Genomic DNA, 27,991 nt, shown 5'->3' with positions numbered 1-27,991 from the left:
GAACAAACATGCTTGTTGTCAAGATTCTTGCCCTGGAAATTCTGGTTCACTTTGGCTTACCAAAAACACTTTTTTTAATTCCTCAGACAGATTTGTTGCACTCTTCTCCTTAATTTGTAATAACTTTTGGAAGTCTATAGTACTGCAAATGTTGTTCCCGGTCTGACCGATTAGTACAGCCCAAAACATGACAATAATTGACCAATTTCAGCAACAATAATTAACTAAATATGCAACTTTCGTTCGGTTCAGTGGCATTGTTTACATTCAGTGCCGCCAATATGGCCGTCTGATGACGCGTCACGAAAAGACTCTACATAATACAGTGAGCTTTTAATGAAGCAACTCATCGTTCCTTTGTTACAAGTTGTAAAGTTTCCTTTTCAAACTTGTAATGGAGGCTTGGGCTCAGCTGTTCAACTGTCAAACTAAGACTTGAATCTGTGGTGGAAGGAAGTAGTTTTCACAAAAGAGGGTTGTTGTTTCTAAAGTATTTACACACTTGTGCCATCGAACTGTTGTATAAACGCAATATCACAAGAGTAGCTGATCGGATGTGATTCTAACCTATAACCATGCACTAAATATCCCAGATGTTTAACCACTTGGGAAAGATCTGGCACATCTAAAAGCACATCTTAAAGCTTATTTTTCACAAATTTTCTTTGTTTCTCCTCAGAACCTCCAGGATGCATCTGTTATTCGTGCTTCCCTTGGTGCTCGAGGTTCAGTCCATCTCCATGAGCCACAACTTCACCTATGACTGCTCCTGCCTCCCGGAGCTCAAAATCGCCAACTGCACAAGCAGCAATTTCACCCACCTGCCCACCGCCCTTCCACCCTTCACCGAACAGCTGGACCTGTCCCTCAACCACCTGAGTGCCATCCGGCCCAGAGCTTTCCACAGCACACGAAGACTTCGAGTCCTGCTCCTGAACGACAACTCAATCGGTGTGCTAGCCAACGGGGCATTCTCTCTTCTAGAAGGACTGTTGAGGTTGGACCTGAGCCGAAACCGAATATCCTTCCTGAGTGAAGGATTTTCACAGGGTCTCGGGTCTCTAAGAGATCTGTTCTTGGCTGAGAACCGATTGACCAGCTTGGACAGCAGTTGTTTCGTCCACTTTGACGCCCTCCAAAGACTTAACCTCAGCCATAATGCTATCGAGACCATCAAGATGAGGGCGTTTGGGTCCGTGAGTACCCTGCGCCAGCTACAACTCAACTTCAACAATTTAACGCTCCTCAAAAATGGCATCTTCTCTATGCTACGAAACCTCGAAGTCTTGAATTTACATCACAACCAAATAAACTACTTGGATGTCGGTGTGCTTTCTCCATTGACCAGTCTGGCTCTACTGGACCTCACTAACAACAACCTCTCCACCATTCAGTTCAAGACCTTCCTAAGTCTCAACACATACAGCACTCACATAATGCTCCAAGGAAACCCGTGGAATTGCGACTGCGATCTGCAGCGAGTCTTCCGGAAGCTCTGTAATGTCAAGCGGCTCTTCCTGGACGACTACGACAACCTCACCTGTGTCAATTTGGATGAAAGTCACAGAAACTACACGATGAAAGAGGAATTCTGCGTTGCAGAGATGGTTACTGTCCTGGTTATCACCATCACGGTGGTCTTCACTGTTGTGGCTGCCATCGTAATGGCGGAGAAGAAACGGAAAAGAAAGAACAAAGAAAAGCACTGGACAGAAGTCGGCGAGTTGTCCTGTGCATCGCAAGACTGAACCAATGGCGATAACGTAAAAAGGAACAATAGTTTTGCATTATACTTGTATATCAAATTCAGGGTTTCTGCAGATTTCGTGAAGGTACATTTAGGAGTTTTTAAGACCAAGTAAAAAAAAAAAAAGGAATAGTTTCAATGGAAAACAATACTTTAAAATGCCTTGTATTAGCAACCCTTTCAAAGTTTGCTAACCCTAATGCCATGACTTTAGGCCTTAATTTGTGGCAACTTGAGACTTATGGCCGTGTTCACACTTGGCGTCTTTTTTGACAAGAAAAAGTTGACTAGGGCGGGTTTTTTTTTTTGTAAAAAAAAAAAAAAAGCTGGTAGCGTTCTGTTATAAAAAGCTGCCGAGTGCGTCTTCTGTTGATATAACAACAGCTGAAACAGTAGCGTAGTGCTGTGTGGTGAAGAAATGTCGAGAAAGAGCGTCTTTGCGATGTATATTATGATAGAGATGACTCATATCACACAACGAACTCTCGCACATTTTTGCCATACAACAGTCAGTAGTATAATCTAAAAATAAATAAATAAAATACATAAAACATTAATTTATATGATTAATGAGAACATATAACTCAACAAAACCCATGTGGAAGGTCTGAAATATCTAATTCATGCCAAGTATCAATGAAATACAGAAAAATTACAAAATGTAATATAGAAATGTGTATATATGTATATTTATTTATTAACATATATAAATATTGTATCTTTATTCAACTGTATTATTTAATCACATAAAAATTAATATTAAAGTCCTCCATGTTAGCGCAAGATGGCGATAAATAGCTGTTTTTGTGTTTGTGTAAGAAACAAAACAAGACAATTTAAAATTTCATTATCATAAACAATAATAATCCATTGAATAAAAAAAAATACATTTAAAACATCCAAATGTCATCAAATACATATATATTATAAAAGGATGGAAAGACAGAGCAGATATATTTAAGTTCAATAACTCGTTCACGTAAATGTATATTTTTCACACACAAATACAGTAACGACATTTGTACAACACTTTTGAAATTTTTAATGAAAATTCAGAGAGGAACAAAGACGAAGAGTGGGCATCTAGGGTTACTCCTGGTTATTATTCTTCATCCTTTTCATCAGAAGCTGCAGCAAATCTCTGGTCTTCACCAGATGGCCCAGCCTCTTCCTCACAAGCGTGAAATGACAATTCGATTGTCATAGGCTTCACTAAATGGATTTCAACGGTGTGGCTCTGGATCGTACGGGTTCCACTTCTTAGGCCAATCGTCCAAATACAACCCCCGATATTTAGGTGGATGCACATCGGGGGGTACCCACCACTCGCACTCTTCCCTTTGGGATAAACGTTTAAAGTTCTTCCATTTAAATGGGCTCTTTCTTCCAAAAAATTGGATTCAGGTGTCATGTCTGTCTATTGCCTCATCCCCCCAGTCATACCAATTCCTTGGCACCCCGTTCATCTCCCAACGAAGAATTTCCTCGCGTCTAAAGTCATGGCATTAAAATGGTCGAAACTTTTGTCAAATTTCGTGAAATCGTTCTTCTCTGTTAAGATGTGGGATGTTGCTCCACAGTCTACCATTAGTCCATTTTATCGTAATATTGTCTGGAAGAAATGTTTGACTGACTTTGAACACAAATGTTTGTTCTTTCTCATGCTCCTCTTGTTTTCCTGTAGCCTGTTTTGCTTCATCTTTGTGTCCATCCATGTCTCATCACTGTGTGTTGAACTTCTATGGTAGTTGCACCACTTAGGTACGCCTTTTTGGCGGCAATCGCGCAATGACCGCGGTTTCCACATCGGTAGCAGGTCACGGATGCTATGTGTACTTTCATCACATTGTCAGATTTGGGTTAATCATCAAATGTTTCTGTCTCTTCATAGCTTCTTAGTTTGCTTTTGAACTGGGTAAAAGTCAATTCTTCACTGCTCTGTGTAGTATGGATAGCGAAAGGTTTGTAGGAATCTGGCAGGCCCTTTAGGATCATAGCTATTATCAGGCCGTCACTTATTACTTCTTTTGCGTTTCTTAGCGAAGTCACCGCTTTCTCAGCTCGGATAATGTAGTCTTTAACGAAGTTAGTTCAGTGTATAGGGCGATAATTTCAACGGTGTGGCTCTGGATCGTACAGGTTTTTGGCTCTTCTGGTTTGACTTCTATGAGGCCACTTCTTAGGCCAATCGTCCAAATACAACCCCCGGTATTTAGGTGGATGCACATCGGGGGGTACCCACCACTCGCACTCTTCCCTTTGGGATAAACGTTTAAAGTTCTTCCATTTAAATGGGCTCTTTCTTCCAAAAAATTGGATTCGGGTGTCATGTCTGTCTATTGCCTCATCCCTCCAGTCATACCAATTCCTTGGCACCCCGTTCATCTCCCAACGAAGAATTTCCTCGCGTCTTAAGTCATGGCATTAAAATGCTCTAGCACTCTGAAACTTGGTTTCCTTGTTTTCCCAAGACCAAACTATTGACAAAGAACAGTGTTTTTGCACTATCCTGTGTCCTGTCTCTGTATTGTATTTCTAAGTAATCTTCATCGGTTTGTGTCTGCTGTTCAGCACTGCTCTTCCTAATGAATTTCACCATTCTATGTTTTGACACCTTTTCTGTCTGTGGATTGTATACCAGATAAGCTGGGCTATTTTTACTGTACCCCACAAATATTCCCTTCTCCCATCTAGGATCCAATTTCTTATGATTGTGTTTGTACGCATAGCATTCTGATCCAAAAACCCACATTTTAGAAAGGTCTGGCTTTCTTCCTGTCAACATGAAGTATGGAGTATTCTTAATTCTGTCATTATAGCATCTGTTTCGGATGTGAGCTGCAGTTTGGACAGCATAAGGCCATAGAACTTTTGGTATTCCCTTCTCTATTAGCAGACACCTTCCCATTTCAAAGATGGTTTGCCATTGTCTCTCAGCTGTACCATTTTGATGAGGAGAGTAGGGAGATGACGTATCACGTCTTATAAACTTTTCTCGTAAAAGTGACTGAAATGCATTGCTTGTGTATTCTGTGCCATTGTCTGATCTTATGCATTTGACTCTACCGTATGGTGCACTGTCTGCAAGGAACTTCTCTGTCGCTAGAGTACTGTCACTCTTGTTCTTAAGGAAGTAAACAGATACTGCCCCTGAAAAATCATCTGTGAACAGGGGCGGCTGGCCCATGGTGGGCGATAGTGCATCGCCCTCCTTGAGCCACACGAAAAAAGAGAGGTGAAAAAGAGTCTTATTTTGCTGGTCCTAGTCTGCATACTACTGTACAATCAACTGCCTGAATGTCACTTTCCAACCTAAAACCCTGCCCCCTTGGGGCGATCTCAGTCAGATTGAAAATCGCCCCAGCCGGTCTCCTAGAGTTATATTGTGAGATTTATTTTATTTTTATTTTTTCAAATTTTGAACCCTACAATGCATTTCAATGGGCACTGGGAGGGCTCGCCCCAACGTAATTTCGTAATACGCTCTGATGCGTGCTCGAAGATGTACAGCACGCACGCGTAGCGAGACGCCTGAATGCATTGGCCATGCTTTCAATGGAGAGGGAACTTGTCAGGAACATGCCTGATTTTAATGAGAGGTTAATTGATCACTTTGCCTGCTTAAAAGAGAGGTGATCAAAATTTCAATACAAGTGATGTGTGTTATTAAATGGTGCATTGTTTATGTTATCATGGTCGTAGCCAGCTACGAGTTCGCCGAAGTCCAGGCCCTCTGTCATTTTTTTTATATTCACAAATAAAATGTCAAGCTCTTTGAATGATTATTTAGCCATTTAAACCACCTCATATCACATAAGTGTTTGCAATTCATGTTGCTGCGAGAAGCTAGCGCAGTGAACGGGGCTTGAGAACGCGTTGAGTGAGAGCGCGGGTGCAGCAGCCTCCGTTTGTTGCCAGATCCACCTATTATGCGTGTTTTTTGACTCGTTTGTCCAATTTAGTGTGACACTTTGGGACGTTTATAAAGTGGAAAGTTGAACGTTAGTTTTATGCCAGTGTCATTATTCTAACGTTATTTTTATAACTTGTTAAAAAATACAAATTTCTTCAGCTAAAAAAATAAAAACTTTCCATGTAAAACATTATACTGAATAAAAAATCTTTCACAATCATCTACATGTCTGTCTATTTTGAAGTTTAGGCTATATGTAGTGCATTTGTGGGTGTTATAGCACAATTCTTAACACCTTACTTCGGACCTCACTAATTTTCAAACCCTGTTTATGGCCTTGTATGTTGTATGTTGTATTCTTCAAATGTTTTTTTTTTTTACTCTTAGAGGGCAAACTAGTTGATGACAATGTGTCTCTTGATGGCCATGGTGGAAGTGTTTCAGTGTATTTGGAACCATTGCGATAAATATAATATAGCTATTCAAAATACTGTACAGTTTGTACAATTCATGCCTAATGTTGCCAACTAGGAACAGGGAAACCAAATCAAACAAATTAATGTAATGCTGTAAAGTTGGCTATCTGAATTTGATCATAATTTTACCCATTAAAGCGGTTATCTTTACCATCATCGGAACCGGTGCCCCCCCAGAGATATTTGTCAGGAGCCACCACTGTCTGTGAATGAAACAGCAGGTCCCATTGAACCAACTTCTCAAGATGGATAGAAGTATGCAAAGTCAGTGTGTACCAACTCTAGGGCCTCACCAGCTTTTGTGTCAGTTTTCCTATTTCTGTTGTTGATGAACTTTCCCTCAGTACAAACATTACAGTCTAATTTGGCATTACCTGTGATCTTCATACCCTTAACCACTTCAGGTAATTTCAAATATATATTTTAGATATTAATAATTGAGGGGTGCACAAGATTAAAAACATTAAACAAGATTCATTTTCACTCAATCTTAAAATATTTTAACTTGTAAGACAACAAACTCAACATTTACCATGAGATCAGTAAAACAACAACGAACATTAAGATGTGATTGCACTTGACTAACGTAAAAGTTGTAAGAACACCCACGCACACACACATTTATATTATATTTATATTTATATAGAGAGGCTGAAGTTACCTTAGTAACAGACCACAATGTCGTTTACATAGCAAACACGGACTTTTACCATGGTAACTTAAACCTAAAATTATGTTAACAAGGCAGGTGAGGATAGCTGACCACATTAATCCTCAAATATTAGCGGATTTTATCTTTTAAAAACAACACTTATACAACTAGATATGTATATTATGTATACGTGTATACATTATTTTATAAATAATGTCAATAAATTATTTTATTGTCACTAAATACCAAAAAATCGCAGTTCTGTCTCTCTAACTCAATGTATTCCGCTATGAACTTCCTTGAACTATTTGAGGCTTCGTGAATCACGTGACGATCGAGCGTTTTGTCTTGATTGACAGGAGTTCCGTCCAATCAGCAGCGACTACGCCGGTCACACAAAATACCTACCTTTTCCGTTTTGACGGATTTGTCGTTGTGTTTTCTGACTTATTGTTGTGTTTTCTGACTTGTCGTTTTGTTGTTTTGTTTGTCATTGTGATTTCCGACTTGCTATTTGGTTTCCGGAGTTGTTATTGTGTTTTATGGTTTGCCGTTTTTTTTTTTTTTTTAGAGTTGATATTGCGTTTTCTAATTTGTAATTTTGATTCTGGATTTGTTATTTGGTTTTCAGATTTGTTTTTTGTGTTGCGATTTGTTGTTGTGTTTTGCACTTCTCGGCCACCGTACAGAATAGAGGAGGTAACCAATGGCGTTTGCGATTACAATTAAAGCAGCAAGTCCCGCCCCACGACTGACAAAAATAAAAGTGTTCGCGCGAGTATCTGGGTTACTGCGCACGCCAGCATCAGTGCTGCGCTCGCTGATTAATGGCATTGATTTGCATTTGCCTTCATAGACGACAGCTGGGGGACGGCGGTTGGCAACAGCTGGATTGTGAATGGCCAGGAGATGGCAGGAAGGAAGTGACGGATTTGATAGCGAATCAGGAAGAGTTGACGTAGGTGGTGGTAAATTTGGTAGGCATTAAAACTAATCGAAAGCGTCGACGCCATAAACAACAAAATATCATTTCAAATAGTGAAGGGACTGAGAGTGATCAAGGATCAAGTGAAATTACAGCGAAAATTAGTGAACAAGGTGGAGAAAATAAAGTAATAATGAAACTAGTGCAGGAAGGGTCATCGTTTGGTAAGTGGAACCCAATACATCTCACTAAGTTACTAAACAAACTAATAGGAGATATTAAAAGTGCCAGAGCTATGCGAAATGGAGCATTGTTAATAGAGTGCAAAGATAGCACTCAACAGAAGAAGGCCATTAAATTAAATAATATCGAGGGTCAAAAAGTGATCGTTACAATGGTTGAGAATAAAAAATATGTACGAGGAGTTATCTCTGGGATTCAGTTTCTGTTGAACAAATTAAAGACAATGTAGTTGGAGTCAATGTAGTAGAGGCTAGACGTTTGAAAACAGCAAGAAATGGGGAGAAATGTGATAGTTTAGCAGTTATGCTAAAAATTGACAGTGAAAGGCTACCATCAAGAGTATACATTGGATTTATGAGTTATGAACTCAGGCCATATGTTCCTCCGCCTTTGAGATGCTTCAAGTGTCAAAAGTATGGGCATGTAGCGGCAGTGTGTAGGGGCAAACAAAGATGTGGAAGGTGTGCAGGTGAACATGAGTATGGAAAATGTGACGAAGGAGCTAAATTAAAGTGTTGTAATTGTGGAGGGGAGCACAGCTCAGCATATCGTGGATGTGAAGTCAGTAAGAAAGCAGCAGAAGTCCAGAGAGTGCACAAGGGATTTCATATGCTGAAGCAGTGAGAAGAGTACCTGGTGAAGTAGAGAGGCCAAAGGAAAAAGTTATAGAGGGTAACATGATAAATTCATGTTCTGGATGTGCCAAGATTAAGGAAGATACACTGATAGTGGGAAAAAATGATTTTATTTTATTCATTGTTGATGTGATTAATTGTACAGCGCAGACTGAGAAGATCAAGATAATAGTGAGATCAGCCGAGAAATATCTCGGAATCAAAGGTCTGGGAAAAGAAACAGTGGAAAGAATGTTAGGTGGGGGAACCACTAGTTCTCAAGCATGGGATGGAGATTTTGCAGTACATTAAATATATTGCAATGGAATGCAAGAAGTTTGGTTGCTAATGGTCAGGAATTTAAACAGTTCATATCAAATTTACAGGATAAACCTCATGTCATATGCATACAAGAAACATGGTTAAAGCCAGAATGGGATTTTGTTATAAATGGGTATAATGACATAAGGAATGATAGGAAAGACAAAATAGGTGGTGGTGTAGCATTTTTTTTACAGAATGAAATTAAATATTATGTAATTAATATAGGAAAAGAGCAAGAGTCACTAATGGTGAAGATTTGGGTAGGACAAGATGATATTACAATTATTAATTATTATAACCCATGTGAAAGGTTAGATTATGATAAACTGAGCAATGTTGGTGGATTAATACAGGATAAAATGATATGGTGTGGCGATTTTAATGCACACAGTACATTATGGGGTAGTAACTGCACAGATAGAAATGGTGCAAGTATAGAAGAATTTATAGATGAGAAAAAATTAGTGTGTATAAATGATGGAAGAGGAACTAGATATAACAGTTCTCAAAATAAAGAAAGTGTAGTTGATTTAACTCTAACATCAAGGGAGATAGCAAGTATCGCGAAATGGGAGGTTCTAAATAAAACTTTAATTGGTAGTGATCATTATCCAATAATGATTAAAGTTGGAATAGAAGTATATCAAGATAAAAATGGTACACCACAAGGTAGTGTATGTAGTCCGTTGCTTTTTTAATATAATGATTAATGACATTTTTAAAGAAATTGATCATAGTATAGGAAAATCGTTATATGCGGATGATGGGGCTATTTGGATTAGAAGAAATGTGGAATATATGCAAAAGAAAATGCAGAAAGCAATTTTGGTTGTGGAACAATGGTCACATAAACGGGGTTTTAAAATATCAAAAACTAAATCTCAGGTCATTTGTTTTTCTAAGCAACATAAGAGAATTTCACTAAACTTATACGGTCATGAACTTGAACAAGTTAGGGTCATCCGATTTCTTGGAGTACTATTTGATGAAAAACTGACTTGGAGACAACAAATTGAAAAAATAAGATCAAAGTGTAAGAAAATTAGCAATATCTTGCGTTGTTTGTCAGGATTAGATTGGGGAGCAACTAGGTCTTCCTTGAGGAATATATACTGGGCTCTTATGAGGTCAACCTTTGACTACGGTTCAATTGCTTACATGTCAACAGCTGAAACTAACCTTAAGAAATTAGACATAGAACAAGCCCAAGCTCTTAGAATATGCAGTGGAGCTTTTAAAACATCTCCGGTTGCGGCAATGCAGGTAGAAACTGGGGAGATGCCACTGAGTATTGGAAGGCTGAAACTTATGCTTTCATACTGGGTTAATCTACAAGGACATAGTGAGTTACATCCTGCAACTTACTGAAGGAGTGTTGGGAACATAACAAATCTAATTTCAGGAGCTTTGGATGGATAGGAAATATTAAAGCAAGGATAGCTTGTCTTCACTCTATTCAGTATTGTCCTACTGTCCCATACTCAGAAATATCCCCTTGGATGTTTATAATGCCATTCATTGACTTGCAGTTACAAAAAGAAATTAAAAGGAAAATGAAGCTAATGCCTGTCTGGAACATAGTACAAAGCTATATAGAGATGTGTTTTGCAAATAAAATAATTATATACACAGATGGTTCAAAGAACCCTGAAAATGGACACACAGGTGCTGCAGTGTACATCCCACAATGTGAGGAAATTGTTAAAAAGAGAACAACAGATCATCTCTCAGTTTATACAGTAGAACTTGTAGCCATAATGTTAGGCTTACAGTGGATAGAACAAAGAAATAAAAACAATGTAGTAATTGCATCTGATAGTCTCTCTGCTCTCAATAGTATACACAATCTGGGAAATCATGCAGACTTGATATTTTAAATAAAATATATCAAGCTATATATAGGTTACATAATAAAGGTTTTAATGTATCATTTGTCTGGGTTCCTGCACATGTTGGAGTGAAAGGAAATGAAGAGGTTGATGTATTGGCAAAACAGTCTCTTAAATCACAAACAGTAGACTTGGAAATTGCATTAAGTAAAGCTGAAGCTAAAGCAATAATTAAAGTTCATACACAACGCAAATGGCAGGAATATTTGAATATTAATGACACAGGTAGACATCTGTATAACATTCAAAAGATAGTTGGAGGGGGAAGAGATTTGGGTAGAAACAGAAGGGAAGAAATGGTCATAACCCCTTATTACACGGCTCTTTGGAATGCTTGATTCTGATTGGTCAGTTGAGACATTTGCAGGTTCGTTCTTTTCAAATAATCACCGCTCCAAAGTAATAACGCATAGCCGGTACTACTTGTATGTTTAAAATCCCTCCGTGCCAACAAAGATTACCGTTTGGCGCCATCTTGTGACAAACACTGGAAAACCACAATTAACAATGGAAAATTTCGACATTAATCTATTTAAATTGTCTTACTAACGTACATAGTTTGAATGTTAGTCACGTGGTACTATATCGCTCCGCGGAAGGATAAAAATGTTAATTTAAAACAAATATGCCAATAAAAGGTTTCAAATTCATATTCATGTCCAGTTTTCTTCCTTATGTGGCAAGTAGCCGTGTAATAAGCGGGATAATGTACAGGCAGCCTGTAGTTATCGCGAAATAAGCCCCTTCAGTGTGATACAAGACCCTCCGCTTCGCGTCGGGTCCTGATCACACTGTCAGGGCTTATTTCTGCGATAACTACCGGCTGCCTGTACATTATCCCTTACATAACATACAGGACTCAATAAAACACTCCATATAATAGGTAAACATACAAATGAATTATGTATATATTGTAATCAACTTGAATCTGTACAGCATGTGATAGTGGAATGTCATGCATATGAAAATGAAAGGAAAATATTAAGAGATGCATGTAGAAAATATAAAGTCAAATTTCAAATGGAAAATATACTCGGAGCAGCACTTAAGAAAATATTTGTACAGTTAATCACATTCCTGAAAGAGACGGGTCTGTTTGAGAGAATATAATTTTTATTTATTTATTTTTTTTAATATGTAGTTTGTCTGCCAATCTCTTGTTCCACACTCCAGTCCAGTTGGTGGCGGTAAAGCACCTATCAGTTGGTTTGCCAACCGCCATAAAACGCTTCAGAAGAAGAAGAAGAAGATTTGCCTTCATACTGAAGAGGCCAAAACCCGTACGATCCAGAGCCACACCGTTGAAATCCGTTTAGTGAAGCCTATGACTATCGAATTGTCATTACACGCTTGTGAGGAAGAGGCTGGGCCATCTGGTGAAGACCAGAGATTTGCTGCAGCTTCTGAAGAAAAGGATGAAGAATAATAACCTGGAGTAACCCTAGATGCCCACTCTTCGTCTTTGTTTACATATATATATGCTTACCTAGCCATTTTTATATTTTTACTTACAACCACAGCAATGTAAGTAAAGTGTCCATTAAGTAAGTGTACATGATAGTAAATCCCAAATTGGTTCAAAGGACCTTTGGATGAAAAATAAATTTGTTCATATTGATAAGCATCGTGATGTTGATGTTCTTATGATGTTATTATTCTTATGTTATTTTGTTGATCTCTATTCTGCAGCAAATCGTAAAAAGGCATCTTTTGGAGGACCTTCATATTAAACATTTTTATAGAAAAAGTAACACTTTTTAAAGTTAATTGCTACTCTTTTCTAACAACAGAAAAAGGCCACAGGAATTGTAGCACAAAATAAAATTACTGTACAATTAGAAAAAAAAGTTTTTGTCTTTTGTTTTTCTGTCTTGTGAATAGATACAACATCATAATATTTGGTGGTGTGGATGGTTATTCCAGGAAGGTATGTTTTCACTTATTGTTTCTGAAAAAACACAGGTCACACCTTGTTTTTTATTATTTCATTTCATTTATTTTTTATTTTTATTCAGTGTTTACTAGTCATCTGGTATCAAGAGCAGACCAGACCGTGGAAGTTTCAAAGCCGGTAAAAGTGTCCATAATCAAAGGTAAAGTACAATTTTCTGCAATTTCTAAAATATCAAAGAATTATTTAAAAAAAATTATTTTCAGCAACCTATACTGCCTGTTGAAATATTTTTGCAGTGATTTAGTATGTTTATGGCTTTTTCTTAAACAACCATTCTGAAATATGTTATATGTATCCCATGGTCAGATTCTTGGATGGAAATGTAACAAATTATGATATTTTTTTTTTTGACCAGTACATCTGTAGGTAGCTTTTCAGTGTCGCTGAAGTAACAGAATATTTTACATTTAAAAATAATTAATCTCAGCTGTATTATATGCACCGTTTTATTTATTTTAACACTTTAAAAAGAAACAAAAAAAAAAAAAGAAAAAAGTTTTTGTAATAGGATTGAGCGTCTCTGGCGTGATGTCAGAATCATGGTGACCAACAAGTACTCGGACATGCTGCACTCGCTGGAGGCAGAAGGATTGCTTGACTTGTCGGTGGTTGAGGAACTTTTCTGTGTGCACTACACTTTCCTCCCAAGACTTCAGGCAGATTTGGACACATTCACAGAAGCCTGGAAACATCATCCACTCTCCTCAGAGGGCAATCGAAGTCCAGAGCAGCTGTGGCAGATGGGACTGATACACACAAATACTGGCCAGTTAGAGAGTTACGAGGTATTGTACCACTGCTTTACTTCCTGTCAGCACACTGCTATTTATGGTAAGGTATTACTCTAGATACTTAACCATGTATTTAACTGCTATACCTTCAGGACATTGAAGAGCCAGACCTGGATTGGGACACAGCAGCTTCTTGGGAGTTGTTGTTCCAGAATTTGAATGCCCTCCGAGTCCAGATAGATTGAGGGCCCTCGAACACCTGCTGAATTCAACTGGTGCTAATGTCCCTGTCAAAGAACTGTATTTGCTTTGTCGGGAGTTTGTTTCAACAAATCTATCATATTAATTGAACAGAAACAAAACACCAAGCAAGCTTAAAGACACAGATTTTATTGTGCACTGGAATTTGTTGAATACAAATATACTTTGTGAGCACATGTACTTTCTGAATTGAAAACAATTTGTAACAATCTGTCAACAAAGAATTAAGAACAATAAAGAAACGAACTACAGAATACATATTAAAACTGTTAAATTCCTGTTTTTTTTTGTTTGTTTTGTTTTTTCAAACTAATAACAGTATTTCAGACTAAACAGTATATGAAGTAAACACTACACTAAGAATTTATTTCATGATCGACCAAATTCTTTACTTTTACTCACAGCCTGTCGCATAATGCACAGAAACTCTTTGTAATTCCCCAAGTGCTGGGTGGGCAAGGTGATGGTACAGGAGCACGCGTTTACGAGAGGATAGCACAAACGCTGTTGACCGTACTGAAGCTGACAGTCGTGATTGAATTCTACGTGTATTTTGAATTTTTCTCTCTGCGTGGATGAAATGGGAACGTGGCCTTGACCAGTCAGCCACTGCATGAAGCTGCTGACAGTGATTTTTTCTTCTTGTTCATCTCCGCTGGTGTAGTGCCCCATTTTATCCCCTTGTTCATTGTCGTCCTCACCTCTGTTCTCTGTGCTGTTGCTTCCTTCTGCAAGAAACTAAATTAAAAGCAAATCTACAATGTTAAGTATTATAAATGAATAATGTAAACACTAGGGCTGGGTTGACCAATTTCATGATCCGATTCTCAATCACAAGCTTGCAATTCGATTACAGATTAAAATCAAGGTTTTGGATATATATCAGGTACAGTACATGCCAAATTTTCAAGAAAAAAAAAAAATCTTGACTATGCTGAAAAATATACACGAGAGTCAGTTGGTACTACATTATAATATAGAGGGTAAAAATTGACTGATTTGCGTGATACAACTGCTTAAATTACACTTAAGTCTTTATTATAAGTTACAATTACATAGTAATTCAGTTTTTTGTAAATATAAATATGAACATAAATAGTGGCTGTCATAAAAACTTAACAGATTTGTTCAAACATACAACATTAAAGAACACCCAGGACCTGGGTTGAAAAACACTGTATTAAAAATACCAAAGCACAAAGCTTACTGCGCTTTATTGGATGGGATGTGCACTACAATGTTCCATCCATTAAATAAAAACAGGCTAGGCTTATCGAATCTTGGGATTTAGGAATACCAATATTTTTCACCCAGCCCTAGTAAACACACTTTTATGTGTATCTTTAGTTACATCCATAATACCCAACACTGTATTGGCTGAGTGCACCCCATTAAAACTGATGTAATTACAACAATTCGGAGTAACAATGTTACCTTCATCTTCAAGGCTCTGAATGAAGTCTTGTAAATAGTTCACAATTCGCAACTCCCTCTGTCTTTTGACTGAGCCCACCTCACTTAAAATGGGTGTAAGGGCCGTTGTGAGGAAATCTGCATCAGGCTGCCAATCAAAAAGAACAACTTTTTATTATGCACCACTCAAAATCATATGTAAAAATGCAAGTAACAATACTTACTTTTTCAAAAGTAAAAGCTGATCATTTCATGAAGGCCATAGAGTTCCAATCCTTTGCACATCTGCTGCAGCACTGGAAGGATTCGGACAGTTGAATGCAGGACAACAGCACTACATAAAGTAAATAGTGTTTACAATAGAAAATACCTTGTTAATAAGAGGAATAGAAGTTATTATGTAGTTATGAAATTACAATATAGTTAGGGTTAGGAAGAGGTTAAGAAGAGTTTTGGTTTAATTTACATTGACTATAGAAATTGTGACCTTTCAGGTCTGGGGGAAGGGTGCACTTCTGAAATTCAGTGATATTGTTATGCTTTCCAGAACAATCGGAAAAGCAAGGGAAATGGGTCTGCTTAAAGTGTTCAAAAAATCTAAACCCTAATGAGTAGATTTGAGAGGAAAAGGAAGTAGAGAGCCAGATTTAAAAAGAACTACAAATGTCACACATACCTGACAAGGTCCTCCTTTCTGTCAGATGTTAGTGGTCCAGTGTACCCACAAGCTACCACTCTTTCAGAGATGTCCAGCAATGCTGTAGTGTCTGCTGTCTCAATCTAAAAACAAAAGTGAAGACAGTACTTGAGTAATTTTGTTTGTTTGAATATTACCAAAATATACACGATTATACGGTATACAATTCCTGAAGTGTGGGAAAATAAATAAATAAGTATATATACAGGTCCTTCTCAAAAAATTAGCATATTGTGAAAAAGTTCATTAGACTTTCATATATTTTAGATTCATTACAACACAACTGAAGTAGTTCAAGCCTTTTATTGTTTTAAAATGGATGATTTTGGGATACAGCTCATGAAAACCCAAAATTCCTATCTCAAACAATTAGCATATTTCTTCTGGGTACATGGCTGAACACACAGGACAAGATACCTTACAGATGCAGAAAAATATGTTTAAAAAAATCCTTAAAGCAAGAAACAAGATCTCAAGCAAACTTAAAATCATTACTATTATTAAATAAAAGTACTGAAATTTCAATGAACTACCATTAATAACCATTCGTGAAATAACATTAAAATTAAATGTAATAATTTTTCCTTCTACAGTGATTTTCAAATACACTGGAAATAATCCAACATCTCAAACCCCCTCCCGCTTTTTGTTGGGGGACTCCAAGAATGTGGTAAATAGTCCTGCATGCATTCATCTTACCTTGACATCCATCACTGCCAAAGATGAATCCATAGAATCCAACTCATCCCCCAACTGTGGATGTGAACAAAAAAAAGATAGGATTTAAAGTGAGAACAAATCACTTTGTAGTTCCTGCAAGTTATGATATTAAGTTGCCACTGAAATGATCTGTTTTTCTGGAAGCTGACGGCACTTCTGTAGGATTTACTGTAGGATCTCTAGGGTCCTTTTATGCAAGTTTTGGACATAAAGACATGAACTGTGGTTATTAGAATAAGTAACCCAAAATTATTTTGTTACTAATTTATAAAATGAATAGTCTTATAGTAACAGATTTTGACTTGTATTTGGTGTGTTAATCATACAAAAGTTACTGAAGAAAAATTATGCATAGTTAAAGTAAACCGGACTAAGCACGGCACTGAACAACCTACATTGACATAATCCAGTTCTGTGAAAAAATGGGTGGCTCTTCCGTATGAGATGACAAAAAATCTCCAGACTCCTGTAACAAATTTAATGCTGATTATGTACATATTAGAAAAAGTGAACAATTTTACTGATTGCTAAATATTTTATCTACTAAATGAAAACATTAAACTAAATAAATAAATAAAGAGTTTACCGATTCACAATCACTGGTGTTAATCCATATGTCTGTCTTACAATTCTGGACATGCATAGCCAGCAATTGTACAGGCATGTCTGTATGACATTTTGCACATCGAGCTTTCTGCATTTTTTTCGACGAGTACGGTAAAGGGGAGATGTCCACACTGTTCTGTATTGGCATAATATATAGACAGCCCTTTGTTCCTACTGTTTTAATGAGGTAGGACCCTGTGTAGCCTTCTGCCTCTGGCGCAACGACATTCAACTTTCGTTGACCTGATCCACCTGAGTATAAAAGATCAAAAGCCATATCAGCTTATTTATTTAATTTTAGCCAAAGAAATAACATTTCACTCCAACACTGAACAGTCAAGATAACCAAAGACAGACTCAAAAATACTGAAACAGGGATCCTATTTAAAGTAACAATACAGTCTAATGATGTGTAAAGTAGATGTCAACCAAGCTTCAAAAATGAACGAAACTAACTTACCAACAGCTTTATAGAGCATCCAGGCTCCTTCCAATCATTCCATTTTTGAATAGGTCTCCACCAATAGCTTAGATATCTGGTGGAATTAAACACACACTTCAAGCACTTCATCAAACAAGACTGGCTACATAAAAATAAATCAAGTCTTATCAAAATGATTAGAACACTAGTATTTTCCCTAGCTAAAAAAAAGGTTTTAAGTCTTTTGTGTGAGGAGGAAATATCAGTTTACATTTCCAAACACTCATTTGGCCATTAATTGTAATAATCCAGTGAGATTTAAGTCTGACAACAGCCAGTGCTCCACACAGAGATCTGATCATCATCATCATGGAATGACATGAGGAAAGAAAACAAACTGAGACGAAGAAGAATCGGAACCTAAATTCAGAAGAACTGTGGAGAACAACATTTCCAAGACACTTCAAGAAAGCTACCTGCCAAGCTACTGAAAAACTCTGCTTAAATGCACCGAGGACAAAAGCTGTTTTAAACACAAAGGATGCTCACACCAAGTGTTGATTTCATTTAGGTCATGGAAGTTAATTGATAAAGAAAATCTACTCATTAGTGCTGAGCGATATGACGATATATATCGTGGGGACGATAGAAAAGTGTCTATCGTCCTATTTCTCTTCTATCGTTTCTATCGTCTCTAACCGAATTTTATCAATTACTAAAAAAATATTGCATTAAATAGGCTATGACAAATGTATGATAGTGTCTTGTTGCTGTGCAATGCATACTCTACCCTATAAGTGATAATCAAGAATAAAAACGAACTTTTTCACAAAGAAACTTCGTCTTGTGCGACGTGACGCTTTACGTTGTTGCGACATGCTCTCGTGAGTGCTTAGCCTAAAGATGGAGACTCAAGAGGTTGAAGATGAATGCCCGGATCGAGTCGCAACAAACTGAAACTGCTACGCAGGCAGCAGACAAGAAGTACTTTTACCGACACGTGGGGGTACGTCAGTGATTTTGTTGCATTTTGGCTTCAAGAGCTCCGACACGGAGCAGAAGACAGTCATGTGCAAACTCTGCCAAAAGACTGTTTCCGCGTCGGACGCTGACGCCTGTTTCACGCCTGTTTCACACATTCTTCGTCTGCAGTGCGTATGCGTTGCGTATTTTTTCCCGCACCCATGTTAACGGATCAGATCGTTCTAGGGCTGCAACAACTAATCGATAAAATCGATTATTATCGATAATAAATTTGTCGACAACGATTCTCATTATCGATTAGTCGGGTCCGCCCACAGTGCACGTGCACTTCAGATGATCACGTCAAATTACAGCACTGAATGAGGCATGTCTATAGACATAATGCATCTAAGAAGAGTGGAGGAAACAGACTGAGATGCTGCAGGAGAGATACGTGATCTGAGCTGCCCAAAACATCAGAATTCATTATTTTAAACTATCTCTATTTTGAAGCTGATAGCGTAATGGCTTGCCCTGCGAGGCGCTTTGACAGATCCGTTCGCATGCTCGTATGAAAACTTTTAGTTTACGGTCATATCCTTATCTGTAAATGTCACAAATTCACACAAGCATTTCCATTTATGCATAAAAGTCCATCCTGGCAGTCTGTGTTAAGTTTAAATCTTTACTGAATGAGCGTCAGACATCCGGAACAAAGAACACAGACAGGGAGACACTTAATACAAATATGTAGTGCACGTATTTATGAAGGGTAGGAACTATAGGCCAGGGCTCTGACGGTGGCAGATTTTTACCAACTACGGTGGTGCGGTGTTTATATATAAAGAAATGAGCCTCAAACATCATTAACAAACGAGCGTGTTTAGCAGCTCCGTCGTTGAAGTAGTAACCTACAAAACGCTAAAATAAATCAACGAAATAAAACATTTAAATAAGAAAGTAGCCTAAATAAGAGTTAAATAGGCTATTAAACAAACATTCATTGCAAAAAACAACCTCGACAGCTGATCAGAATTACTGGCCCGAGTCCGACTGGAACCTCTCTTTCTCTTCCTCATTGCGCAGCTGCTGTTTTTAATAACAAGGTAATTACATTTATTTTCGTTTCTTTAGTTTATAAAGTTAATTTAGAAATATATTTGGAACACTTTTTATTTGTGAAATTCAAGTTTTTGTTTTTTAAAGAAACGAAGCGCCCAGCGGCCGACATATATATAGCGGCCTTCTCAAATCATCACGATTTAAATTAAAATCCTTAGATATATATATATATATATAAACTGAAAGCATATCACAATATTAGTTTAATCGTTTAACTTAGATAAATGTGTAGGCCCTATAGGCGCTCATCTAATCGTTTGTGCGCAGAGTGAAAGCTTTACAGGACATGAAGGTGCAAGCGCCATGTGAAACTTCATTTTTGCTCATAAATGTAAGAGTAATACATTTACTTTAAATTATTACTGCACTACTACGAAATAATTCAATTCGAAAACAAAACTCTTTTATTAGATATAGGCCTAATCCATAAAGATGCATTTAGGCTTTAAAAGCGCGTCCAGTGAGCAGATCTTTGCGACACTGACTCAGAAAATACTAGTTTATTAATAAATAATTTGAATATCTCCTTACTTTTCCCCCGCCACATTCATGGTAATTACTTTAGCTGGGGCTTTGCGGCCAGTTTAATCTTACTGCATCCATCTGAACGTGGAACTCTGCTGAAGGCACTTGCGCTCGCTGATGCTGCTGTAGGCGGGACACTAAACACCGACACGGCAGAATAAATAGCAGAAACACTGTATTTTATGCTTGTTAGTGTGTTTTTCTTCATATATTTGTCTTTTCTCTTAATTACGACAGGTGAATTGTTGTAAATTGTTTAGCACTGTGTGTTCATAGCATTCAGAGTGTGGAATAGTGTGATTTTAAAAATAAATAAATAATTGACATTTTTAAGCCAACTAATCGATTAATCGAAAAATTAGTCGGTGAACTAATCGATTATCAAAATAATCGTTAGTTGCAGCCCTAGATCGTTCACACTGCACGCGGTTGCTGTCCGGCAGTGCGTTCCCGAAGCGGTGCGTTTGCAGCAGTGGAGCGATCCTTTCGGCACAGAGTCTGCACTGCATGCGCTGAATTAAAGTGACAGCGCATTGTTCGCTGTAAAAATTAACATTGATTGACACGGAAATGTACCACAAATGCATATAAATGCAGTCAACTGTGTTTCACAGTCAACACGTGGATTTTGGCTAGGTTTAAAATAGTGCAGTTTTAAATAAACAAGGCAACATAATAGATGCACTTGTAGAAAAGTTCTTTAAAATATGCTTTTTAATAAATATTTAATACGAAACAAAGGCACAGAGAGCCGACTGCTTGTCTGTGGTAAGTTTTAATTTAAAATATTTGTGATAGCCCAATTTCAATATGAAAAGGAAGCTATAGCCTACCTATGCTGTGTTTAAATGTGTTGCAACTTGCTTGAGAAACTTAATATACAAATCTAGAAGTCAAGTGCATTGAATAATAGCCTACGTTGTTTATAATACGTTGAGTTTAAACGTGAATATGTCTATTGTATTAGTGTACTTTGATAAAAGAGTATCCCAATGCTGAAAAAGCACGTTTGGATTTGAAATTAAAATAACGGATAAATGGTGTGTTTGTGGTAAACACCCGCGGATCAGGAACGGACTGCAATCGCGTTCTGTGTGGAAGCAAAACGAGTCCGTGCTGCCTCTGCACCGCATAGGTAACGCACAAGGACTGTACGCACTGCAGACGGAGTATGTGTGAAACAGGCGTGATACTTTATTTTGGTTTGCAAACTTTGCACTACAAGGTTGAAAAATGTTTTGTTTATTTTTTATAATTGAGTGCTTTTCTGCTCAGAAACTTGAAATGGCTGTGCACTTTAATAAAAAAAATAGTTTATTTTGATAATAGCCTACTATTTAACTATGATGTGGATAAAAGATGTGAAGGCTACTGTAGCTCTACCTTCACCACATCTGTTGTCATTTGATACTGTAAGAAATGGGTCATTTTTGTGCTGTGCTTCTGTGCGCTCAACGGAGATAAACAATGTGAAAGGAGCGTGAGCACAGAGGGAGGGGGGCTTCAAGGAGAATGACTGGTGCAACTCAGCACTGCTATTCTCCTGAGGACATCTGGCCTCCTGGGAAAGTGTCGGCCTCGGCCCTCAGATAGATAAGTTTTATCACAAGTTTAGAACAAACAGTTTATTATGACGCTTTATGGGGTATGGCTACAGGTTTTTGAAATAGCCAATAGCGGACCATCATTTCTTGAAATTAGAATGATGTGCACCCACGTGGGGAGATGATCAAGCCTGATCAACTTGATGCTCTCTCTCACTTGGAGGTTGTCTTTAACTGCACCTAAATTTAAAGTATATAAGATGGGACTTCTTGCTGGCACAGTGGAAGCTCAGCCGTGGGATTAGTGCACATCGCCCGGCATTTCTCGGACATACGTGTTGGTCTTCTACGGTGACTGCAACGGGCTCCCCAGTCTTAGAGAGTGGAGATGATGGCACGTCTCTGAGTTGTAAATATGGACTTTATTTTTCTATTTTGCTTGGGGTTTAGCATATAACTATCCAGCTTTGTCTATCCTTTTATGCTTTTACTTAATAATTATGGATGTCATTATTGATTATTGACTATTATTATCATAATTTGATCAGCTGTATTTTACATCAAATAAACAGTTGTATTGCTTGATTAGTATGGTGTACGGACCTTTTATTGGCACCTCCCCTTGTCGATACACACCACACTGGTCTCACATAAAGTTTTGAATACAAACAGAAACCATACTAAAACAGATACATTTATATTGATGCACTAAAATGTATTTTTCTCATTTGTGACAGTTTTTGTCAAACTTTTCAGAGAATAATGCCTCGTTTCCACTGAGCGGTACGGTACGGTACGGAACGGAACGGTACGCATTTATTTGCGTTTCCACTATCAAAAGTTGTGAATGGTACCAAAATGCCGAACTGTACCGTACCACTTTTTGGGTACCCTTCCGTTGTGGTACCTAGCACAGTGGAACGGTACTAAAGGGTGGAGCTAGACTCACTGCAGAGCGTTGATTGGTTGACAGAGAATCGTCACTTGCGCGTGCTACAGAACGACAACGCAACACAAGAGGCGCCATTTTTAAAACACACACAACACCTTGCAAAACAATGCCACCGCGAAACATAACTCGCGAATGTCCTCCATTGATGTTTGCGGTCTTTCTTCTTTGCGCGAGAATGACGTCAAACTACTTTCCGTCATACACCACGCCTATCAAGTGACGTTATCACTACTTTCCGGCATACACCACGCCTATCAAGTAAGGGTACTGTCGGCAGTGGAAACGCTAGCCAATTCATGGTTTTCCGACCCGACCCGTACCGTACTGTACCGTACTGTACCGTACCACTCAGTGGAAACGAGGCATAACTGAAAACGTACTTTATTTTGGTATATCGTGATATATATCGTTATCGTGATATAAAATAATCCATATCGTGATACATGATTTTTCCATATCGCCCAGCATTACTACTCATTACATTATTTTTGACAGCATCCTCACGTTACAGCATTTTTACACAAGTTTACACAAAAACATTTAGCAGTACTGTAGCTTTGCAGACTGGATGATCAGACAGACAGATCGAAACTCTGTGTGGAGCATAGGCTTGGGCGGTATTACGGTAATATGGTATACCGCGGGATCTAAAAATAGCAACGGTTTCAGTTTCAATACCGTTATACCGTCATAAAAGAATGCACTTATATAGGAGACAAGGATTAAATATTACATATAATTTATTTAATGCCTAAAAATGATTATTTGCGAGTGGATGAGATAAATCAATAATGATGCTAATATTAACTACATTTTCTAAAACATGAACGTGTTTTATGTACTTTTTTCATCAGGCAGACGATTTCATTTGTGTAGATTTTGTAGAAACGGTGACATTCCCTATAAAGTTTGAAGGGAGTTATGCCTGTGCTAATGCTATTGAGCACGGCAATGCAGTGCTCGGCTTCGCGTTTACCCACTTCTCTGATGCATCTTTCCGAAATCATGACAGTCCACCGCATGAATAGCTAATTCAATCGCATTAATAAATTGAAATATTCTCTAAAAACACCCAGTAAAGACAGCGATGTGGTCAGGACCGTGGCGCCGCGGCGGCTTCTTTTGAAATATATTTGACGATGTGCCTAATGCGCCCGCTGTGTCCACAGATGCTGCCCGTTCATTCATACGCGAGAGCATGTCAGGCTAGGCACGCAGTGGTATAATAATAATTATTATTGATTATTTGAATCAGTAGATTATAACGAAAACAATACCTTAAAAATGAAAAGCAGCAGATTTTTACCATCAGACATTTCTTAAACTGGTGAACCCCTGTAAACTTCAGTCCAAGCATGCGTTTGAATAGTAAGTTCAGAACGGCTCTAATACAGAGAAAACCCGACCGATTTTGTCAGAGATTGCGGAGAGTTGCATCCAGATGTCAGTTATTCTTTTCTGCTTGGATTTGGCTTAAAATCACGAGTGATAAATATAAATGTGCAGCGATGTGCAGATCAGCTGAATCAGTCTGCTGTTAAAAATGAACCATCCGTTTCATCAGGATTACAATAGGCTAAGTGTAATATGACATCAGGTGCAGTTATCTAAATCAGAGAAAAATATAGGAGCGGGTGGATAATTTATTTGAAGTCATCAAGTGACAGCGTGGAGGAGAAAGAGAGAGATGGCGAGTCACGCACCAAGTGTGCACATCAAATATTCGGTGTTTCACGACACCAGTTCAAACCAACATTCGCAAACAGCGTCACAATCTATTTCTTCCATTTAAACTAAATATAAATGCTATGCATTTTTGTGCGTCCTCTATAAGCACCGTTTAGGAGTAGTGCGTGTGCATTTTGCCTGAGGGAACCCCGGTGTATGACGTAAGAGGGAACCCGTGATGAATCAAACATCAAATAAAGCGTAATGACAGGGGGAAAGAAATGAGTCATTAGGTGCCATATTCAATATAGCTGCATTTTTGAGATCCCTAATCAGTTAAATAGCCGACGTTATCACTCGGTTTCGTCATTGACAACTGCCCTACATTGTTGAACTAATGTGGTTCAAACGATGGAGATGCGACTGTGTTTGGGAAACACTGGTGAGCTAGTTCGTTTCCACAACAATGCATCGTACTATGGAGGTTAACCAGCGAGTTGTGTCGTTCTACGGGAAACGCACCCCAGGATGTTTATGTTAATATTATTCTGTTTGACTGTTGTATTTGCCCTTTTTTTTTTTACTGCCATTTGTTGTTAATAAAAGTTGTCAACATTGTTGTAGTGTTTGGTATTCAGTTTCTTAACGGTATAGGCACAAGCCAACAGTTTGGTGACGCTGTCTGAGCCTTACGTCATTTATTTTTTTTTATTCACGGTAACGCCGGTTTCACACTGCACGCGTAAGCAGTGCGTATTTTTTTCGGCGCCCATGTTAACAGATTAGAGCATTCACACCGCACGCAGGGACGGCGCGGCAGCGCGTAGCAGGAGCAGAGCAGAAGCGTCAGTGCCGCGATCGTTTTGGCGCCGAGTCTATTTTTGCTGCGCCGCTTACGCTGGATTAAAGCCACAGTGCATCGTTCTTGATCAAATCTGACCTGATTCACACGAAAAACAACAAGTTATCCATAAAATCATGTATCATATGTATCACAATCACGGTTTAAAAGGCTCACCAGCAAAAATAATGCATTTGTTTGTAAATAATGTCTATAAGTTAGCCTACTTGTTCAAAACAATCACGTAAGCAAAGTTTGTACTATTTTCTGCTTGTTTTGATATATACAAGAATGAATAAACATACTACTGCCATTAAAATGATATTATAAAACATTTTAAAATACAGAAATAAAATCATTTTTAAAAGAGAAGATTCTGAAAGTACTGAAGGAGATCCTATGATTTACAGTAGTACCAAATTATATTTTTATATGATATGTTTTAACATGTTTTTAAATATGATTTCATTATAAACGTGGTGATTATCTCAAAGTTGGACAACCACCATAAAAAAAATATGAAAATATCATATGAATCTAACCATGTCATGGCAACAAATGTAAAAGTCAAATGTACCCAAATACCATAATTTTACATATTCTTTTCGTTATTGAAAAACTGTTGCTATAATCATCATAAACCTAACTGGTAATCATTAAGACGATCTTTGTCTAAAAATATATTCAATATTTTAGTGTTTCTAATTTGCTACTTAAATCTACAACATACAACATATCACAAATCAAAGCACATGACAGACAGTTGTTGGAGAACACCTGAAATGCGTGACTGAATGAACAATACTTGTCTATATTGGAAGTACACAAGCTGCGGTTCAGCTGCGCGCGACAAACGCTTCCAGTGTGAAAGGAAAATGGATGCGCGCTGCTTCTGCTCTGCTTACGCGCTGTGCACGCGCTGCTTACGCCCTGCTTACGCGTGCAGTGTGAAACCGGCGTAATACCGTATACCGGGGTAAAATAGCGAGGAGGTTTGACGGTATCAAAATTTGGATACCGCCCAAGCCTAGTGGAGCACTGGTGTATCTCTGTCTTTATACAATATGGAAAACTTGAAATGCCAAACCTCAGAGTGGTCAGCTTCCTCAGGGATGAGAACAGTCCTCCGTCCTAATCCAGCCTGTAGTAGGATCATCTCTTCAGAGGCTTTTGGAGTCCTTTCAACGCTTTTATTTAGCAGGAAATCTGGATTGGCGTTGACCTGGCAGGCCTTTTTTTGGAAGTTGGGATAAAGCCTTTTCTTGCCTTAAACAGACCAGGGAATGCTCTGAGAGAAAAGGCAGTCTGATGTCAATAATACTTAAGTCTTGAAGCATAATCAAAATGGGCTGACCTAAACTGCCCATTACAAGACAATAACTTCTAAATGTTCATGAATTTATTCTTTAGACTTATGCCTAAGGTATGCTACTTGACTATGCTGCTACAGTGCTACTATGCTGATTTTTGTCTACCAGTATTATGGTGACACGTACTTCAAATGTCAGTTTGCACAAGTATTTTACTTTCTTATAATGTAAACTATAACATCGGCTTGTTTAAGAGATGCAAACCTTGCCATACTCTGGTCCACTGAATTTCTTGACGCAGCAACACTAAGGGTCTCCTGTGGTCTCACTGCAGACTGCACCCTGTTGCCAGGGGTATCCCGACCCTGTAGTGGTGTTGCATGCTGTCTGCTGCTGCCTGCCGAGACCTGCTCTCCCTGAACCTGACCTTTATCTGCAGAAATAATCCGAAACGGTCTAAATGTCCGAAGCCTTTGTGGCTATATACTAGGGCTGGGCGATTTGGCCTAAAATCAAAATCTCGATTAATTGAACATTTTAACCCGATTACGATTAATGAACGATTATTTTATTCATTAATAAAATTATATTTAATTATATTTAAATAATATTTATTTTTTTGCCCTCATAGTTCACTGACAAGTTTTGTACAGTAAATATGCTCACATATTACAAGTGAGAGATTTTTTGAATGAAGGGTGCACACACTATCTACTATCTATGATTATTTATTGAACATCAGTGTTGAACAACTGAAATTAAAGCACACATTGCTTAAAACGAAAAGTCATATTTTTCTTAAATTAGTGAAAATAAATAACTTGCACTTTTGGAAACAAAATAAATTATTTATAAAATAATAATAAATATTAAAATTAGAAAATAAGCAGTATCTCTTCTAAATAAAATTACTCTTGTATATCCTGTAAATACTTTTTACTGTATAAATACTGCTTAAGCTCTCCATCGACACGTCGGCGGAATAACGTAACGTAACGGAGCGGGGTCACGTGACTCCACACGCAGTAATGTTTTTAAAGGGAAAGTAATTGAAATAATTGACCTGGAAAAATTTGATCGATTATAGGTTCTGAATGTCGATTTCGATTACTTTTCGATTAATCGCCCAGCCCTACTATATACTACTCATAGCAATATTAATAAGGCCAATGGTAATTAGGACTTTACAATGTAAAACAGATGGCACAATACACAGTACATTAAACCTACCCATCTGAACAGAGAAAGCATTATTAGGCCTAATTTTGAGAACAAAATATCAAGTAAACAGCATGTATATAGTAGTAAAACAGTATTGTGATGATAACTGAACTGAAAAGTTCTGCTCTCTACTAAAAATGTTATTTTAGCAAAGAGTTTCATTATAGCTTATTAGCTTAAGTCCCAGACTAAAATGCACATTTGAGCTGTCTCAACTGAATATTGCACTGACATGTCTTAAAATATGTCAGTGTTGTCT

The 27,991-nt window shown here is 37.8% G+C and overlaps 1 protein-coding gene and 2 long non-coding RNA genes across 6 annotated transcripts; 2 read left to right on the top strand and 1 right to left on the bottom strand.

The window, feature by feature from the left end:
- Positions 1 to 708: 708 nt before the first annotated feature.
- Positions 709 to 1,748, top strand: LOC141338044 (uncharacterized). Its single transcript, XM_073843613.1, has one exon. It carries the CDS (start codon positions 741 to 743, stop codon positions 1,746 to 1,748), a length of 1,008 nt encoding a protein of 335 aa, XP_073699714.1. The 5' UTR covers positions 709 to 740.
- Positions 1,749 to 12,033: 10,285 nt separating this feature from the next.
- LOC141339114 (uncharacterized) lies at positions 12,034 to 13,995 on the top strand. 3 transcript variants are annotated; one of them, XR_012355895.1, is made up of 5 exons: positions 12,034 to 12,307; positions 12,665 to 12,710; positions 12,799 to 12,876; positions 13,387 to 13,522; positions 13,621 to 13,995. It is a non-coding gene; the product is annotated as an uncharacterized lncRNA (long non-coding RNA). The 3 variants fall into 3 exon arrangements; XR_012355896.1 differs by having other exon boundaries at positions 13,246 to 13,522; XR_012355894.1 differs by having other exon boundaries at positions 12,799 to 13,522.
- Positions 13,996 to 14,246: 251 nt separating this feature from the next.
- LOC141338274 (uncharacterized) lies at positions 14,247 to 16,604 on the bottom strand. Of its 2 annotated transcripts, XR_012355809.1 has the most exons (5): positions 16,539 to 16,604; positions 15,819 to 15,922; positions 15,367 to 15,476; positions 15,164 to 15,290; positions 14,247 to 14,467 (listed from the first exon to the last, which is right to left on the bottom strand). It is a non-coding gene; the product is annotated as an uncharacterized lncRNA (long non-coding RNA). The 2 variants fall into 2 exon arrangements; XR_012355808.1 differs by lacking the exon at positions 16,539 to 16,604 and having other exon boundaries at positions 15,819 to 16,007.
- Positions 16,605 to 27,991: the final 11,387 nt, after the last annotated feature.

The sequence above is a fragment of the Garra rufa genome, chromosome 7, assembly GCF_049309525.1.
Source record: "Garra rufa chromosome 7, GarRuf1.0, whole genome shotgun sequence".
Lineage (NCBI taxonomy): Eukaryota > Metazoa > Chordata > Actinopteri > Cypriniformes > Cyprinidae > Garra > Garra rufa.
The sequence above is the reverse complement of the archived record's forward strand: the minus strand, read 5'-3'. Positions and strand labels throughout refer to the sequence as shown.